Source organism: Archocentrus centrarchus, chromosome 6 (assembly GCF_007364275.1).
Source record: "Archocentrus centrarchus isolate MPI-CPG fArcCen1 chromosome 6, fArcCen1, whole genome shotgun sequence".
NCBI lineage: Eukaryota > Metazoa > Chordata > Actinopteri > Cichliformes > Cichlidae > Archocentrus > Archocentrus centrarchus.
Window position 1 is genome coordinate 1,433,412 of NC_044351.1, and position 19,875 is coordinate 1,453,286.

At 42.4% G+C, this 19,875-nt stretch overlaps 1 protein-coding gene and 1 long non-coding RNA gene across 2 annotated transcripts in view; one reads left to right on the top strand and one right to left on the bottom strand.

Moving 5' to 3' along the window:
• LOC115781234 (uncharacterized) overlaps nt 1-6,791 on the top strand; it is an 11,139-nt gene extending 4,348 nt beyond the window's left edge. Inside the window, exons 2-3 of the long non-coding RNA XR_004020065.1 lie at nt 3,421-3,485; nt 6,350-6,791. This is a non-coding gene — a long non-coding RNA (uncharacterized LOC115781234). The remainder of the gene's footprint in view (nt 1-3,420; nt 3,486-6,349) is intronic.
• syt8 (synaptotagmin VIII) lies at nt 1,249-14,910 on the bottom strand. Its single transcript, XM_030730756.1, has 9 exons — nt 14,656-14,910; nt 14,294-14,509; nt 11,307-11,470; nt 8,994-9,089; nt 8,713-8,880; nt 6,550-6,717; nt 4,272-4,389; nt 3,313-3,446; nt 1,249-2,532 (listed from the first exon to the last, which is right to left on the bottom strand). Exons 2-9 carry the CDS (start codon nt 14,487-14,489, stop codon nt 2,272-2,274), a joined length of 1,305 nt encoding a protein of 434 aa, XP_030586616.1. The 5' UTR covers nt 14,490-14,509; nt 14,656-14,910; the 3' UTR covers nt 1,249-2,271.
• Nucleotides 14,911-19,875: the final 4,965 nt, after the last annotated feature.

Sequence of the window (19,875 nt, forward strand, 5' to 3'; positions counted from 1 at the left end):
TCTTCCTGAACTAATCTTAAAAAAGACAAAGAAGCCTCTGTTCATTTGAATGTTCGAGCTCATGAGCAATATTTTCTCCTGCCCAGTTTAATCCGGGTTTCTTTGGGTTCAGGTTTGAAACGTTGGGAGATATTAGCACCTTTTTCTCTCCAGTAACCACAGCAGCCTGAATGCATTGTAGATGCATGGCCTTATATCCTGATACACCAATTATGGAGAAACATTCAGCAGACAAACAGTATATTTTACTCAAAGACAGCAGTATCGTCCAGTGTTTTAAACTTTATTAGGGGCCGGGCCATTTTTACTTATCAAAATTTCAAGTCAATAGAGGATCATCATAGAGGGAGATGATATTTCAGCATCAGATGCTGACAGTGAAAATCTCCTATTCTGTAATTGCACAGCTCAGGGAGTGTTTAATGAAGAAGGTCTCTGGAGGCCTGAACCAGCAGGGGGAGCCACCTGCTGAGCTCAGCTTGATTGAGCTCTGGTTTTGTTTGAATATCATCCATGGGGGGGGGGGGGGCGAACGTCGCAGATTTCTTTGTACATAAAAAACTGGGTTTCTGGCTTTGAGAAAATAGTTGTTATGCAGAAAATTAACAAGGTTCACCTCACAGAGATGCTTATTGTATGCTTGTTACTGTGTATTGTCTTTTTTCTCCCTTTTTATTGTGTTCAGTAGACCAAAGTACATTTCAGTTCCCGTGCTTACATATGAAAAAAGAGATATTTACTGTAGGTCCATAAGGATTTAGTCAATGACACATGTTTTGGCCTTTTGTATTCCACCACAGAGGGTTTGACATCCAACCAGATGTGATTGAAGTGCAGACTTTCAGCTTTAATTTGAAGACTCTTACAAAATTATTTCAGTCACTGTTTAGGAATTTTTACACAACGCTCTCCATTTTCAGAGGCTCAAAATGAATTGGACAAACTAACATAGTTTCAAATATAAAGACTGTTTTTTAATACTTGGATGAAAATCCTCTGAGGTCAATGACTGCCTGAAGTGATGGAGCCATGGAGATCACCTGGCTGCTTCAGTTGCTGCTTGTTTGTGGGTCAATCTTCCTTTAGTTGTGTTTTTAATAACTGAAAAGCGTGCTGCTTTGGGTTGAGATCAGGTGACTGACTGGGCCACTGATGAATATTCCATTTCTTTGCCTTGAGAAATTGTTGGGTTTCTCCTGCAGTTTGCTTGGGTCATTATCCCAAGCAAACTGCAGAGAGTCCAGCTCTGTACACTCCACAGGTCGTCCTGCTGCTTCTATCAGCAGTCACATCATCAGTAATCACTAGCAGCCATACGTGCACACATCATAGCACTGCTCCACCATGTTTGGCAGATGTTGTGGAGTGCTTCAGATCGTGAGCTGCTCCTTTTGGTCTCAAAATTTTTTTCCCATCATTCTGTTGTAAGTTCATCTTGGCTTCATTCGTCTCTTTTTTTTTTAAACCTGAGCTGCAGCGAGTGTCTCAAAGGAAACAATATTCAGCGTGGTCGTTATTTCAGCTCCAGCATCACTTTTCACTTTCCACAGTGTTTCACTGGAAACACTGTGGAAAGCTGCGCCTTTTCTGGCTTTCTTCTCAGACACCATTATTTAAGTTTCCTCCATTGAACTTTCTCCTGCTTTCCTCCTTTAGCAGTGCAGGCTTCTCTCTTACAGCATCATCACCCCTCTCCCCACTTCACCTCCAGTATATGAAGAGATCAGTGTGGTGGTATGCAGCTAGTGTAAAGACTGCAGGCAGTTAGCACAAACCCGTGAATTTAGAATGAGTCTGATTCGCTGACGTACGTATGACAGTGCTCACGTGTCATGAATCTAACGGTGATTTTGTGTGCAAGCTTATTTTTTGCACAGGGTGAGGAAGTTTGCACACACAAAATGTGTGGCTGTCTATAACATGACTGTAATTCCTAAACAGTGTAATACTTTTGTTAAATTCCTCAAATTAAAGCTGTGGGGGTGTACAGAGGTAATATTACACAGTATGTAAGTGTCCAAAAACTTATGAACCTTACTGTGTGAGAGTACAACAAACAAACCAGCAGATAAAATGTGTTTATAAAGGAGTGCTCTGACTTATAAAATATAATTTAGCATTTTTTTTTGATTTGATAGCAAAAAATAATTACACATCTTAATATACAATATAATACAAAGTAATCTAATTCAATCATTTCCATCTCAGAAGAACGAAGGGAGAAACAATTATGAAAAATATTTAAATCTCCTCTTTTTTCTTTTGATGGTTTCATTTGGAGTGCCACTGCTGAGTGCTCTCCCTCAGTTTGCTGGGGATGGGGATTTTCTTTTTCAGGCTCAGGGTGGAGTTGACCTGCTCGGCCGACAGCAGGCTGTGCCACTGGGCGACCGGCCGTCGCGGGTTAGACAGCATGTCGGCCCAGTGCCTCAGCTGGTTCCCCGTGGCGTCGCAGCCCAGGTAGATCTTCCCTATGGGGTCGTTCCTGGTCACGGCGTCGTGGTCCCACACCGAGATCACCAGGTTCACCCTCTGAGGACAGAGATTCAGATTTAGAGTCCTGTCCCCAAGACAGCAGCATTAAAACAGTAGCTTTTAAATACTTCTGTTGAGTCAACCTTCAATGAGGTAACTCAAAGGTGGCTTCTTCAAACAGAAACCATCTACAGCAGGGATCCTCAAATCCAGGCCTCGGGGTCCGGTGTCCTGCAGGTTTTAGATGTGTCCCTGATCCAACACACCTGAGTCAAATATAGAAGTCATTAGCAGGACTCTGGAGAACTTGACTGCATACTGAGGAGGTAATTCAGCCATTTGATTCAGGTGTGTTGGATCAGGGACACGTCTAAAACCTGCAGGACACCGGACCTCGAGGCCTGGATTGGAGGATCCCTGTTCTAGAGAGACGGGACAATGGAAACTGTCATGGTCCTGGGTGACGCAGCGTTTTCAGTTGTGAACTGTTAAATTCATGTTATTTAGGATTTTGAGTTATTAGTTCCAGTTTTTGGTTATAGTTTTGACTTTTCTCTTTTAATATATGACAGATATTCATGGTTGTTTCTTAGTTTTGCCATCTAGTTTAGTTCTTGGTTATAGTTTGCTTATATTCCCTACTTTGGGTTTCCCGTGTCTCCATGTTCCATTTTTACTTTTTAAAACAACATCACAAAATATGTTCACCATTATTCTTAAGATATTTTGTGTTTATGTAAAACTAATATTGATGGCCAATGTATTGTTTCACATCTTCTCAAATATTAAAGAGCTGGCTGAAAATTGAACCTTCAGTCATGATGATGTGACACTCACCTGGATTTGATCCAGTGACACGTCAAAAACAAACGATTCATTGAAATAAGGATTCAGCGTCTTCTTTTTAATGGACGTCTTCCTTTTCTTCCACTTCCTTTTGTCCAGAGCCAGCTGCACCTTCACATAAGGATCTGCAAACAGAGCATGGAGGAAAGTCACTCTGAGCTCCTGTAAGCTTCTTAATGTTTCATACCTGCATAATGACCTGATAAGTAATAATCTCTTTACTTTAGTGAGGAGTGAAAGTGTTTGGTAAAACATGGAAAAGACAAAAATCAATAACAACTTAAATCGAGCCTGAAATGCATAAAGGTGAACAAAGCAACCTTTAGTTAAGATAATACAGTATGCTTTTCCTAATTTCTGTCATATAAGTGCAGCTACAGTGGTAGATGTGGGCAGCGTGTGAACCAAAGGCTCAGGCTGCAGACCGAGCTCAGTTTCTGAATTTTTTTTCTTCTCTTGGATCTGTATGATGTCACAGGGAGGGGATATCCCTAATATGGTCATTTCATGCACACGGTTGTGGCTGTGAGCACAGAAGCTCCACCCGCCTGCTGTCCATACCTTCTGTTTATGGAGAGGAGCCAATCAGAAGAAAGCTAGTTTAAAGGGGAGACGATAATAAAGATTCTTTGAACCAAGGGGCCCAGTGTAAGATACATAAGGATTATTTTAAACTGTGAATCACTCTGTACTCAGCTGTAGTAGAGTCCAAGCAGAACAGTATGAAGATGGAAATGACTTCAAACTTTTCCCATCTTCACTATTTCTGTAGTTATTACTGTCGGCCACTGTGAGGTAACGTTATCCACTGTTACGCCTCTAACAGCTCACCTCTCAGTTTAACAGAGAATAAATGTGTTATTGGGTTTAAAACGTTCCAGCTCTAAGCTAATGTACAGGAACCCTTTAAGAATTAATATTTTTGATATAAGATCCTGTCTCAGTCTGACCTGAGCTTCCTCCAGTGTCCATGCTCTTCAGGCTTTTGGCCTCCAGGATTATCACCGTTAGCTTGCTGGCAGAGGGAACATAGCGCAGGGAGAAGCAGATCTCACCTAGATTTTCCTCCTGCAACACACAAAGTCATACAGAAATCTGTAGGCCTTACACCACTCCTGAATCACCTCTGCCATACTTCAGTGAACTGAATCTAAAAGATACCGACACATTATGAGCACCTCGTGCTTGTGACAATACAGCTGGATGTAAATATTTGCATTCCCCCTTGGATAACCTGTAAAACCTGTCATTTTAATCATAATAATAAAAAAAATTAATAATAATATTAAACATTTGATTTTAGGTGCCTTTTAAAACATTAAAGGTCACCTTACAGGGCAGAGTTTTTTAAAAAAAAGAATAATAACCAAGAAAATATCAAATTCAATAAAAGTAGTTTACAGTATATAAAATCATTAAGAACAGAGGGTTCATGTGACAGGTGGGAGATGATCAGAGTGGGTGAGCCAGTTTGAAGAGCTGCGTTTTAAGCCGTTACAGATGTCTGGTGAGCAGCTGAAGGCTCTTTGCACCATGGTAGTCAAACGGGTGGATGGCAAAGTGAGATGGAGTGAAGAAGACACGAGAGTGCGAATGGGTGTGTTGATGTGCTCAGAGAGGTGCTGTGGAGAGAGGTTATGGACTGCAGTAGAGTCCAACACACCTTAAAGGTGAGGAGCAGAATCTCAAAATCAATGCGATATTTAACCGGGAGCCAGTGGAGCTGCTGAAGGGCAGATGTGATGTGACTAATGGAGGGAGTTCTCGTGATGAGTTCTAGACCAGCTGAAGTCTACAGGCCGACTTGACAGCAAAGATGAGGGACTTACAGTAATCAGTGCAGGATACAACCAAGGTGTGAATTACTGATGTGAGCTTGGAGAGAAAATATGAGAATGACACCTGGGCTCTTAACCTGAGGGAGGAAGAAACTGAGGTGTTGGAAAGGAAAACTGTTACATTTTGAAAAGGTCTATTTGGTGCCCACGAGGAGAACCTCACTTTGTTCACGCTGAGAAAGTTTCTGGAGAACCAGGATTTGATTCCCTGGGGGCAGACACAGATAGATGGCAGGTAGAGCTGGGTGTCATCAGCATAAAAATGGAAATATCAAATTTAGATATGACCAAGAGAAATTCGATAGATGATAAATTGTAGAGGCCCCAGGACAGATCTCTGGGGGAAATGGAAATGAGTGGGTTTTGACATTTTTAAGATGAATGAAACCAGTTTAAGGGTGTGTCAGTGATTCCAATGAAGGCCAGTCTGTCAAGAGCGCTGTTATGGCGTGGTGTCAAAGGTCATGCTCAAATCAAGGAGGATGAGAATGGTTAATATTCTGGAGTCAGCTGTCAGTGATTTTTACCAAAGCTGTTTCAGTACTGTGGAAGGAGCAGGAAGCAGAGTGGAGATGTTCATAAAGGTTACTGCCAAACAAGTGAACATGAACCTGAGACACAACTATTTTCCTGAAGGATTAAAGTAAATATAGGACAAAGGTTATTGAAATTGAATTGAATATTATGTAGCTGCACCCTTCATTTGTTTGGCAGATGTAGCATTTTTTAGAGTAACTGGGTTATTGTTCCTGGTAAGAGAGATAAATGAGAAGGTAAATATCTCTACAAATCATATCTCAGGAGTCAGGTAAGTCACACCTGAAGATCAAAGGCACCTGAAGGCCTCCCATCCAATCTGAATGAGCTAGAGACCATTTAACAGTAAGATTAGGACAAACTTCCCAAATCCAGGTGTGCAAAGAGTGTGGAGTTACCCTTCCTGGAGAAGCTTCTATAGTGACTCAGTGATCCCAGTACCTCTGTATTTCAGTTTCAAGTTTTTAATAAATTAGAAGAAATCTAAAACATGTTTTCACTGTGTTCATAGGAATATGGATTTGATATGGAAATGGCAGCTTTATCAGGTTAAAATTAAAATCTACACCACAATAAACAGTTTCTGAAGTGACCATTTGAAAAGAAGTTTGTACGTTAAGTTACCTTCTGATTTTTTTTCTTTTTTTTACCAGCATGAAGAGAAGATGAGGTGTTCATCTGAGCATGTAGCCAGTGTTGTTCGACAAGCTAGAAAAACTCCTAATCTTAATGAGTAATGTGGGAGGAAGCTGAGTCCTTAAGGATTATTCAGATCTGTTTTAAAACAGTGAACTGCGTGTAACTCCATCCCAGATGTCACCACTACGGAAAAAGGAAACACGAGAAAGCAAACCTCAAATTTGGCGGGCGCGTCCAGCTCCTGCCACTCTTCGATGATGTGGTTCCAGTCGACCTTGCAGAGCTCCACCCGGATCTCGCCGATGATTTCATGTTTGGAGAACCGGTTAAAGTCGAACACCTTCATCACAGCTGTCGACTTCATGAGGATAGACTTGGATAGCTGGGGACATGTCACAGATTCAACATTATCCAAACCAGGTTAAACATTGTTCCAAAGTCCATTCATCCACTCTCTTCCACTTATCCTGTTCAGGGTCGTGGGGTGGGGGGTGGGGGTGCTGGAGCCTATCCCAGGGCGAGAGGCAGGATACACCCTGTACAGGTCGCCAACCTGTCGCAAGGCTAACACAGAGACAGACAACCATTCACACCTATGGGCAATTTAGCGTTACCAATGAACCTAACCCCAGTAACGGCATGTCTTTGGACTGTGGGAGGAAACCCACACAGACACGGGGAGAACATGCAAACTCCACACAGTCCAAAGTCTTTAATCTAAATAAAATATATTATTTTTTTCATTTTATTGTCTGATTTTTTCCCGGTTTACATTACATTTAGATTAATTCAAGGACAAACTCACACAGACTCATCACAGTGGAGTCTGTGTGCAAATCTTATGAACCCAATTTTATTCACAATAGAACGTGTAAAACATATCAAATGTTTAAAATATAACATTTTAAAAAATAAATTAGTTCACTTTTACTTTGATCACAGCAACATGCCTCAAGAAAGTTTTTAATAACAGTCTGTGAACATGTGGGAACTGAGGAGAGCAGCTGCTGGACTTTTGGAGAGGAATGTTGTCCCATTCTCGTCTGATAGAGGATTCTCTGGATCGGGTTCACCTAGTTCCCGACGAGCACCGGTATCCAGTATTGATTTCCCACCATGCACACAGAGATTTCTCCAGATTCTCAAAATCGTTTGATGACATTCTGTGCTGTAGATCATAGATATTCACAATGTTATCATTATCCTAAAATTATTTGTAGACACAGTTTTTTGGTGACTGATGAACCTCTGCCCATCTTTACTTCTAAGAAGCTCTGCCTCTCTAAGATGCTCTTTTTATACCCAATTATGTGACTGACCTGAGGGCAGCACGGGGTTGTGGTGGTCAGCAATGTCACCTCACATCACACGCCTGGGTTCGAATCCTGCCCGGGGCCTTTCTCAGGGTACTCCGGCTTCCTCCCACAGTCCAAAGATACGCTCGGCGTTAGGTTAACTAGTGTTCGGTTAACTGGTGTTCGGTTAACTGGCGTTCGGTTAACTGGCGTTCGGTTAACTGGCGTTCGGTTAACTGGCGTTCGGTTAACTGGCCGGTTGTTGGTCTCTGTGTGTTAGACAGACTGGTGACCTGTCCAGCGTTCTTTTTAGTACCACTTACTTTTTCAGCTTTTTGTTGTCCTCTCCAAAGTTTTTTTGAGATGTGTTTCTGATCAAATTCAAACTGAGCTGACAGTTTTCATGAAATGGTGCATTTTCTCAAACGTGTTTTATGTTCTATTGTGAATAAAATATTGAGATTTGCGTTGCGTTCTGTTTTTATTTGTATTTTAAACAGCTGCACAACATTTTTGGAATTCAGGTTGTAAAACATGACAGGAAGACGTCCAGAGGTGCACAAGGAGACGACCGTGATGGAGAGACCGGCCAAATTTACGTCAGGAATGTTCGTTTGTTTTTTGGGGGTGCAGGGTAGATTTTTATGGGTGGACTTGCAAAATATTTTGATCACATTTCTTTTACAGTACCGGTCAGGGGATGCATCTTGTTGCATGTTATACACTTTGCTTAGTTTAAAGTGAAGGAGCTCGCCTGTAATGTGAAGCTGCAGCAGATCTGTGTAAGGACATCAAACCATGTTACACCATTAGGTGCAAGTTTGTTGGCAGCATTTTGGTCCAGGTTCTGAATATAAGGCAGTGTCACTGTGGCTATGACGACATTATTCAAGCAGCTGTCTGTTCTATACCTGATGGTTCCTCCTCCAGATTAAACTGAATATTTAAATCTGCCATCTTTATTGACACGTTACTTCACTGAGAGTTTAAACCAGGTTAGCCCTCAATCATTTTAAACACATATTCATTAATCTACCTTTTATTGTATTTTAAGCAAAGGCCCCTAACAGCCCAGGTCCTACCTCGAAGGTGAACTGCTCGTTGAAGACAGGGTTCAGTGTGCTCTTGAACACTTTGGTCTCGTAGGTTTTGCTCTTTTCAGGGAGGATGTAGACTCTGACGTACGGGTCTGAGGTTCCTCCGAGGTCCATGGCCATCAGGTTACTGGCTTGTTTGATCCCCAGTCTGAGCTGCAAAGACCAACAATAAACACACAGGTACTGACTCGTAGCACAGCTGAGAGCTAAATTATAGAAGTGCAAAGCTGCATCAGGGGTAAACAACTGGGCACTGATTTAATCACCTCTGAGAGAGGGGCATTATATTCCAGAGAGTAGAGCAGCTTTCCTCTCTGCTTTTTGTTTGAGCCATAGTCAACATCTGCCACATCTGGCTGAACCTGTCAGAGGACCACAGGAAGCACATCAGCTTTAGGCAAAGAATGAAACCAGTCCAAGATTTTAAACTGAAACTGTTGTATACTTTCAATTTAAAGAAATCTCACTCAGAACCAAATAAATCTGGTGTAATGAAACATCAAAGAACATATTAGAGAGCAACATTAAATTTAATATTTCACTATGTTCATTTTATTAAAAAAAACAAAACAAAAACCAGCATCTTACAAGCCATCTGAACCATCATGTGAGCCTTTAAGGGGGGTTGATCCCTATTTAAGGAGCCACTGGACCATCTAACCTTTAGGAAAACTTAAAGAATATAACCATATGTTACAATACATAAGCCATACATACTGCATTCAGCAGTAAAAAGAAAAAAGCTGCTTAAACTGGAGTTTCCCAGTTAACACCTAACCATTGCATAGAAGGGCTTCAAAGTGCAGTTTTCACTTCGTGCTGTTATTGTGGTCTGATTCTAAAGTTGTTTTGGAGACGTTTGTTATGTGTCACCGCCGATCGCTGCTGCTCAGAGCCATCTCTGTCAGGAGGGACGGGTGAGAGCAAACTCATCAAATAGCTACCCTATCAAAGACTGTATATAAAGAATGGATGCAGCCTTCGTCTGAAAAGGAAAGTCAATGTGGTGCAGTGCTATGCATTATATCTAATGGCCAGCAGGGGGCAGTGCCTCTTACACCAAAAATAAGTCCGACTGTACAGATATATGGGAAAAGTACTCTGTGTCTGTACTTGATCAATAACTTCAATAAACATTTTCCTGATGAATTTATGGAATTAATTGTTATTTTCAAGTCTTAAACCAGGTATGCACACTTTACAATTGATGAGTAACATGTGAGTCTGCCACGTCCTGTTTCAGTCTCATGATATTTGACTCAAACAGCATCTGCCCAGTGATGTAAAAATACAGACTGTGTGACTGTGTGTGCCTAAAGCCTAGTTTACACTGTTGTAGCCACAGACAGCTGGAGTAGTTATTCCTGTCATTCTGCACTGAGGTCCACTGCCTGATGGCAAAATTTACTTCACCCTGCCCCGGGTGGATTCACACACGTGGAAAGTATAATCGAGGCCTTAGGGGCTCGTCACACGGGGAGCTACAAACGACTGCGACAAATGGACCGCATCGCCACTGGGGTGAAACCAAACACACGGGGCGCGATAGCGACGGCAGCATTGCGAATCGCGCTCTCACGTCACTCGTCTACAAGAAATTTGATTGCTTATGAAATTGAAGGGATTTAGACATTTTCAAATCAGTCCGTGTCAGACACGGCAATAAAGATGAGAAGTCAGAAGATTTTTTTAAGTGACAGAAATCTTGCTGTTAAGTCTCCTCTACAAAAGAAAAAGACAACCTTGGATTCATCTGATATTATCAGTCCTTCTGTTTAAGGTCAGTCTGGCGCCAACACGTTTCCATACGGCTGCCTTTTATGTGTAACTCGATAATCACTGCGTGAAGTGTCATATAATATAGGAAAGTCAAACACAGCTAAAACGATGCTTTCCTTCGTGCTGAAAGTGGTTGCAGACTGCAGCGTGTAGCATACTGTCCGCTCATTGGTCAGTCAATGAAACCCTCGCTGATTGGTTTAGTGCCACGCGACAGCGACAAAAGTAGAACATTTTTCAACGTTGTTGTGTCGCGTCTGGTCGCGTGTGCACATCTATGCGTACGAGCTTGAAATTTCACACGCCGGTCGCTTACCTGGAGGAGAGCAAGTGACTGTCGCCTCATCGCACAAGCTCCACAGGAAATGAATGGAGAGCGAGCGACGTCGCTCCCTGTGTGTCGAGCGCCTTAGTCAAAGGTTCTGAGTGGTTGTCTCGTGACCCAGAAATTAACATTACCTTAGCAGTAAAAGTGTAATTACAACTTAAAAACCATCCAGCAAACTAATATCTGTCAAATTTACGATGGAGCTGTGATTAACCGAGGTCTTTCACAAGTTTTCTCAGGCCTGGCCATTACAGGTGAGACATTACTATGGTTATGTCCATCGTTTACATACAGTCTGTTCTCTGTGGTTGAGTTATAATCTCTTACAATTTCTGAAAATGAGCAGTGGAAATAAAGTACAGTGGAATGCATTATATTTTTTCTCTGTTTTAAGAATCTGATGAAGCCACTGGTGTGTCATGTTGTGTATAAATGAGATTTATACACACATCCTTGGACCTCCGTCACTCACCAGGGCCGTGGTTGTTTTCCCATTCACGTCTTTCAGATTGATCTGCTCGTTCTTCTTCTTCTTCTTCTTCCCTCTGCAGCAGCACTTGATGCAGATACACAGGCAGCAGAGCAGAATCAGCAGACCGCCAACCGCAAAGATGGCGTAAATCGCCCATCGAGGCACTGTGGGAGAGCAGACAAGTCCACATTATCTGTCCAACAAAGACGGGTTCTTTTTTTTTTTTTTTTTAAACAAAGCATCCATTACTTTTTCTCAGAGAAAATCTAAGAAAATATCTGTTGAAGATTTGAGCTTGCGTGTATAAAATGTCTGTGGAGAAGTTACCTCTGAAGTGCATAAGAAACATCCAGTTACATAAATTTCCTTCTCTTGATGGTGGAGCTAAAGATCAGGGTGAATTTTTAAATTCTGTCAGTTTCAGTAAAATTCAGTATTCGTGGGGACACAGTGTTTAAATTCTTTGACGTCCCAGTTCATGCATCAAAATATGGACAGAACATAATTCCTCAGTACATAAAATAAAACAATAGAAACTTTGGACATAATATTCATTCACATGTTGAGAATGTAGTTGTGATGTTACAGCTGTGCGGAGGCGGGGTTCGACCCAAACTCAGAACTCCGGGGACAGAATATTGTCACGTTCTGCTGGTGCAGGCAAAGCAGAGGACCCCAAAGCAGGACTCAGAGGCAAGAGCTAGAATTAAGCTTAAACTTTATTTATAACGTCTAACAAAAGCGAGGCTGGTCACGTGCCAGCAGTACACAATGCTAAACCTGAACATAGCTATGAACGTAACATGAACTAAGAACATGGCATGAAACGTGAAGGGCACAGCAGGGAGGTGATGACAGCACTGACCATACAGAGACGAGGACGCGACAAGGAACAAGTGAGAACACAGAGGTAACAAGGGAATGGGCAACGGGTGAGAGCTGAACACAATACACCGATGAGACAAGGGGAAGTAAACCTAAACACAAAGCACAAGGAACACAAGATTGTCAAAATGAAACAGGAAGTGACCAAACCTAACACACGCAGACCTAACACAGAAAACCTGACAGAGGGAATCAAACATTACACAAGGAAACAACGGGAAGGGAAACTACACACAGAAGGGCCAGGACACGGGAACAAACCAGACAGGAAGATAAACAAAGAGAAACCTGAATAATCTACAAATAACTAAATAGATCACCCAACCTGTGTTTCAGTAAGAATGATAATTTTCTTGTCTTTGTCTTGGGAGAGCAAATAAAAGACAAAACAAAAATGATATAATCTGAATGCACAGGATTCATGTTGGGGACATCACTAGTGATGACATAAGAGACCAAAACATTTAAGAGCATCTTCTGCATGTTGTAAATTTTTACTGTCACCAGGGGGCAGTGTCAAAAATATGTGGCACCGTCAGTCTGTGGGCTGCTCGTTTATGCTATTATTGGTCCTTCAGCCTGTTGAAGTTACAACATTCAAAGAGCTGAGGTGAAACTGAGTGTTAAAAGAAATGAAAAGTCTCCACAGCCACTTTCTGTGCTTCTCATGCTGTGTCATGTACCGCCGTGTGGCAGCCAAGGTGGAGGACCCCCAAAGCAGGACACCAAAGGGCAGGAGCTTTGCTTGAACTTGACTTTATTTGCCACCGGAGGAAAACAAAAGAGCTGAGTGGGTAATCAGGGGAGTGACAACAGATGGGATCACAGGTGAACACAATGACGCTGACAAGACTGGGGGAAGCAAAACTAAATACACTGCACAAGAAACCAGACGCTACCAAAATAAGACAGGAAGTGAGACAAGGGAACAAAGATGCAGACTTGACACAGACAGAACCTAAACATGACCAGAACAGAAACCTAACCACACAGGGACAACACCAGGATGCCAAACTAAACACAAGACATGAGGCAAGAGACTAAAACATGAGAACAAAATATACATAGACACAATGACAGAACAGGACAACATGGAAAGCAAAAACATAACTCAGACGTGACACCAGAGGGATACAGAAACCTAACACAAATGACGAAACAGAAAACCTAAAATCCTAATTCATCACTCAGAAAAGATAAGTCCAATACAAAACAAAGCATAAACCAAAAACGCTGGGTCAAAAGGACCCAGGACATGACATGCTGCTTCTTCCACCCTTTTTTTCTTTGTGCCTCTCCTTCTATGTGGTGAACTCTGCTCCCTGTTCAGCTACACTTTTCAATCAACACTTGACCTACGCACAGTGGGCCTATACACTGTTGGTGCTTTGGAGGAATGCACACATCTGCTGTGTGTCCAAATACCTACACAGAGTATCATGAATGCTGCGTTAGACCTCAGAGGGTTAACATTATTCAGACATAATCACATTCAGCTCAGTTCAGTTTTATTTGTATTGCACAAATTCCCAACAACAGTTGCCTCAAGGCACTTTTTATTGCAAGATAAACCCGAACAATACAAGAGAGAAAATCCCAACAATCAGATGATCGCCTATGAACAGCACTTGGCAACAGTGGGGAGGAAGAACCTGCTTTAAGCAGGAAAAGACCCCCAGCTGAGCCAGGCTGAGGGAGGGGCAGCCATCTGCTGTGACTGGTTGGGGGAAGAGGGGAAAGAACCTATAATTCCATTACCTTGTAATCAATACACCGTGTTTCTGAATAAAATTTGATATAGCAACATTTCCATAGCTGTTTGTGACTTGAAGAGCATATCCTTCCAGCTCAACCTTAGAACAACTTGACAAAGTTCACACTGTGCTCTGCATTTAACTACAGGAGATAAGATCGTGCTTGTCATTGTGTACAGTATGAAAAACTGGCTCTGATCTGCACCAGGAAGAGATCTCTATCATTTGTATCTAAATTTTATATAGTACATGACTTATTGCTCACCTGATAAGCTCTCAAGACTTATTTACGTCTATCACTTGGCTACTTGGGAAATAATTCATTGGTGCTGCATCTGGATAACTTACAGGGTATCCGGTCCAGCAGGCCATTGATGAAGGCTACAGCCGGGTCAGCAGTGGTATTAGTGTATGTGGAGGCAGTAGAGATGATGCTGGGGTGGGGATCTGTGAGGTTTTTTGCGGTTAGTCCCATGAAGGCCAAGAAAGATGATATGTTAGATTCCACATGAGAAGGATTTTGTGGTGGAAGGCTGGTAGGCATGATGAAGAGGATGAAGGTTTCTGGAAGCAAGAGATGACAATTTCTTAGGCTTTGTGCTTACCACACACACACACACACACACACACACACACACACACACACACACACACACACACACAGACAGACACACACACACAGACACACACACACGTTATGATTTCTTTACCTCAGTCCTTTGCTTTGTGTAGGATCCACTGAACTTACAGGATGATGCTAAAGTTGAACCAGCTTTAACACTGACTCCAGTTCTGAGCACACCAAACTGATGTGAACTGAGTAAGTACAGAACCAGCAGTGGAGTGAACTGAAATGCTGTTTCTTCTTTATGGTAAATTTGGATGCAGCATTTGAAAGGGGAGCAGCAGTGTGCTCACGTCCAACCCCATAGTCAGGACCTTCTTCCCCTTGAAGAGGTCCTTCAGGGGGATTCAGGCAGTCCTAAAATTCAGTTCAGTTCATAGTGATTTATATAGCATCAATTCACAATTACAGTCACATCACAGCACTTTATATTTTAAGACCCTACAATATTAGAAACACTCACACAACCCCCTGTGAGCAACACATGACGACAGTGGGAAGGAAAAACAGGAAGACAGGGGTCAGCATGGGCACCCTGGCTGGTCTGCAGCCTCATCCACAACTAACTGTGCTGCCCCGTGGATTCTGGCTCCTTTCTATCAGAACCAGCACGAACCTTTTCAGCACTTTGAGCTGCAGTAGCTCGTTTGCTGGATCGGACCTCACAGGCCAGCCGTCACTCCCCACGTACATCAGCGAGCCTGTTGCTGGTTCACCGCTGCACAGTTTGAGCCATGAAACTATTCCTAACAGAGCCATCAAACTCTGCTGCTACGACTGAGTGGGATTCCAGTTGCAGGCCTCCACCATGAGCAAACAGCAGCAGCACATTAGCCCAGTCTGATTCATGCTCTGGTAACAGCACTCCTCACAATGCTTCAGCTCTATTTCTGTGTGCAGTCATGCACACAGTTTACTTCTACTGCCCAGCCCCTGGTCCACATGTTAGCCCAGTCCTTCATCTAAGGTTCACCCTGAAACCAAGTCAGAACCCTGAGACACTTCTGTCCTCCTGCCTTCATTTTCACTGACCTGCAGCTCCAAGAAAGGTGGTTTGAGTAGCACACATGCAGATAGCTTTTACAGGCATCACATTATATTTTAAAGAAGAACTCAAGTGTTGTAGTGAGACTGTCTACAAGCTTCCTGCACAATTTAAGACTTTTTAAAGACTTTTTTTGCCACTCAGAATTAAATTTATGTCCAAATTTAACAACAACTCAACTTGAAGGAAAGGAAACATAAATTCTCAGAGTTAGACACACGTTGTTGGTTTTTGTGGTTCAGTCAAGGCTCTAGTTGCACATTAAAGTGAACGTGTCCTTGTTAGCACCCCATACGCCCATTGCTGGCTCTCCATCTAGTTTGCAGTTCCCATCATTCCCATCAGACCAATAACGAGTTCAAAGTTCATCCCGATCACATGACAGCACATTTTAAGGATCAGCAGAATCCCTGCTTCGTTCCGGGCTCACAGATCACCACAGGAATCATCAGTATCAAAGCAGCAGTACGGGGCTGTTAATTAGGATCTGTCTTTTCCCATGAGGTAAATGTAACATCTAAGGTTAAGACTTTGGTTTTTGATTCTGTTATTCCCCAAAAAGCAAGTAAAAAAAAAAAAAAAAGGATCCAAAGATTAAAAGAAGTATTTTACTTACTTGTGATGAGTTTTACAGAAATTCTGACATCAGTGTTTCTGAGCTGTGCCACTGAGAATGAGAAGGATCTGCACCGAAGGGGAAGGAATCTCTAACAAAGGGACTTTTCCTAAAATCAAACTGGTGATTAAAGAGAGGAAACTTCTCCTCCCTCCATCTCCATGCACTCTGTTTTCCGTGTAATCAGAGTGGGCAACAACGCAGCATCAGTGGGGGGCAGGCCTTCTCCCAATCTGTGAAAGTGCTCAGTGGCTACCAGTCCACTTCCTGTTCGACTGAATGCGAATCACTGAAAGAGCTGCACTGACAGATGCCTTTAAAAACAACGCTTAGCCCAGGCTGACTGACTCCCTGTGCTGACACAGAGCTGCACCAGCAGGGAAACGCGGCTGTGTGAGTCTGTCGTGTACACCAGGGACGTCCAATTAGGTCATTTTAAACTCATAAGAGACATAACAGAATACCTGGTGGTCCGTCACCAATCCCAGCTCGCTGTCTGTCACAATTAGTGTGACGTCACTGAAAGGAGGTCACAATCAAGTCTCCAAAAACTGTAGTTCCTCTAGCAGCCACTTGAGGCTGTCTGCAATCCCCATAGACTCCCATGTTCCCCGTCCACCTTTACAGCTTTAAAAACAGCATATTTGCAGCCTGATGGAAAAATAATTTTGGCCTCTTTGAACATTTTGCCACTTCATAATAACTGAACAGATTATTTCATTGGGTGAGTCACTGAACTGGACATCTCCACCCTGATTTTTTATTCTAATATTTTATGAGCCTTAGCACTAATTAGGGCACATGTATTGTGCCTGTACTGTTTATGTATGCAGCCTACTAACCATTAGCTGATAACTTAGCACTTCACCCCCTCATCAACATGTGGCCACTGCAGGCTCCAAGCTAAGACCATGGTGATGGCTAAAACACTAATATTAAGGCTTGAAAATGAGCAGGCCCAAATCAGTGGGTGGCATCGTAGTGGCAACATCCATCTACTATATACAGCCTTGAATCCAAACTACATCAGTGAGCTTCTGTGTCTGGAGCCGGCAGCAGTCACTGCAACAGTGACAAAAGCTGAGCCAAAATATGAGAACTGCACCTGCTCAGTAACACACCTGCTTCAAGCAGAGATTTCTCTCATTAAGATGATCTCTTTAGCAGATAACTGAGCCATGTGAAACTCTAAATATTCTATAACACAAAAAGTAATAAACAGTAATGTAAATGTGCTCCAGGCTGTTTCAGTGCACTGCGACGTTATTCTGCATAAATCTATTTACATTTTTCCTCTGACGTGTGGAACCTTTATTATCTGTTCTTATCTGAATCCACTGTTCTGCCACAGTTTGGGACAGTCTGGCTCTTTGTTTTGGGGCTGCTGTGCAGGATCTCGTTTCCTGTTTCCTGTAGGTTATTTTTGTCTCAGGTATAAGATGGCTGAACGTTTTGTTTACAGACACATTCAGACACTCCATTAATGTAACTGCACCTCCATTTCTGCATCCTTATAATAAGCCAAAGACGAGGAAGCAGCAGACCGTACAGTTCATGTGATTATATAATCACACAGACTGTAAACGTGCCTAAAACTACAACCAGCAGAAAGAAAGAAAGAGTCACAAAAACAAAGCAGGAAAGAGAGAAAGGACAGCATGAGAACAGAAGCAAAAGGACTGGAATTCAATTGTTCAATAAAGAGGGAAAAGGGAAGAAAGAAAAGACAGAAGAAGGAAAATGTTGAGATTCAGAGGGTCGAATAAAGGAGGGAAGGAAATGGAAAAAGGAGAAGATAAAAAGAGTGAGTAGAAGGAAGGAAACAGAAAGAAGTGTGAGTGGTGAGAAACAGGGAGAAAGACTAAAAGAGAGCAAGGAAGGAGGAGAGAAACAAAGTGGAGCGAGTTTGAAGAGAAAAGCTGAAACTGAGAGAAGAAGAAAATGAAATGAAGAAAATAAAATCCCAGATAAAGAACTGAAGACGGAGATGGTAAAAGAAGAGAGAAACAGAGACATTAAAGGAGGTGAAGCTGACAGTGAGTGTGTCGTTATCACTGAACTACAAACATAAAATTTAAGGACAGTTTTCATGTAACCACCTAAAACTGCAGTTTCACACCATCAGGGACTCTGTCGCACACTAGCATTCACCCTGACACACACACAGTCACACAAAGGAGAACAGAAGCAGCAACAATACCGAGTGTAACGAGCAGCTTTCTCTTCTTTTACTTCATTTCTTCTCCTGTTGGTCGCCGGGCTGTTAAACAGTCTTCAGCTCCTTGAGCGTGCCTACCTCCACCTGCAGCAGCCGCCACACCTGCTGAGCACACACAGTTTTACATGCAGTCAGTGTTTAAACAGAGGTGGAGTGAGTGAAATACCACTTACTTAAATAAAGCATGTGTCATCGAGCAGAAAAACAGCCAAGGGTGACTGAAACAGGAGATCTGTGAGCTGCTCAGTGAGTACAGACACGTTGAGATGCTCTGATCGTTTTTACCAGCAGGTCCACTGCATGTTTATTCGTATGCTGCTCACTGAAAAATCTCCACAGCCATTAAGGAGAAATGTTATTCTGATATTTATGATCCTCTGAGGATCCCAAAACTTTCTTGAAATATTCACTCTGCCAGAATCACTTTGCATAATTCATAACTCAAAATACTCCTCTGGGCCTAGGTGCAGGCACTCAGATCATCCTCTGCCTGAAAGAAGCTGTTTAGCTCCTCCCCCTTTTAAAGCCACCTTTGATTGGCTGTTCCTCATAATCAGAAGATTTGAACAGTGGGAGGGAGGGGCTTCTGTCACAGATGAGGACAACTATAAATCATTGTTGTCACCCGGCTACTTATTAAAGGTCATCCATCAATCGTATCAGGACATCAGTGTTATCATCATCATACTGTCATCAGTATTTTAACTCTGAGCCAACATTTATTTAGCTTTGAGATTTCAGTCTCAACCGTAATGATAGAAGAAAGGTCAGCGGTGTTTGAATGTGCTGTACATACAGTACATACAGTACACGCAGTGCATGCAGTACATACAGAAAATGGATGTTAATGGAAGTTCTAAATAGAGTCATGGCACTTTCATACATACATCACAAAATGCACCTAATCCCATTTATAGATTGCACCCGTGTCAGAAATATTACTTTACTCTAAATTTGACATTTTTCAGTGGTTGTTCCACAGAAGGTCCAACATGAGTCTGCTGGTCTGAAGAAGGCTGAGATCTGAACTCCTGATTCTCCATCTCCTTCTAGCGCGCCCCACCTCAGAAACATGTTTCACTCATTTGCTACAGTACTGTGCAAACAGCCCGAGCCACTCCTCGTTTCTATTTCTTTACATTTTGCAGGAAAATGGGAAATAGGTGCAACAATTTATTGAAGCATACATGGAAATATGGTACATAAGGGAAAAAACTGAGTCCGTAATGAGCTCGAAGGTCAGTATTTGGTGTGGCCATCTTTAACACTCTTGGAGAAGTTTTCTTGTAATTTCTTTCAGCAGTCTGCAGGAACAGTTCTCCAGGCTTCCTGAAGGACATTCAGAGCTCTTCTTTGGATGTTTCTGCCTTTGGTTCTCTCTCAGGATGATCTCACACTGCTTCACTGATGCTGACGTTCGGCTCGG

What these genes read in the sequence shown, in the direction of transcription:
- syt8 (XM_030730756.1), bottom strand. Translation starts at nt 14,489, where the DNA reads ATGCCTACCAGCCTTCCACCACAAAATCCTTCTCATGTGGAATCTAAC. An exon ending in ACGAGCAGTTCACCTTCGAG is followed by an intron (nt 6,718 to 8,712) that starts GTAGGACCTGGG and finishes ACATGTCCCCAG; the next exon opens with CTATCCAAGTCTATCCTCAT. An exon ending in ACGCGCCCGCCAAATTTGAG is followed by an intron (nt 4,390 to 6,549) that starts GTTTGCTTTCTC and finishes TGTGTGTTGCAG; the next exon opens with GAGGAAAATCTAGGTGAGAT.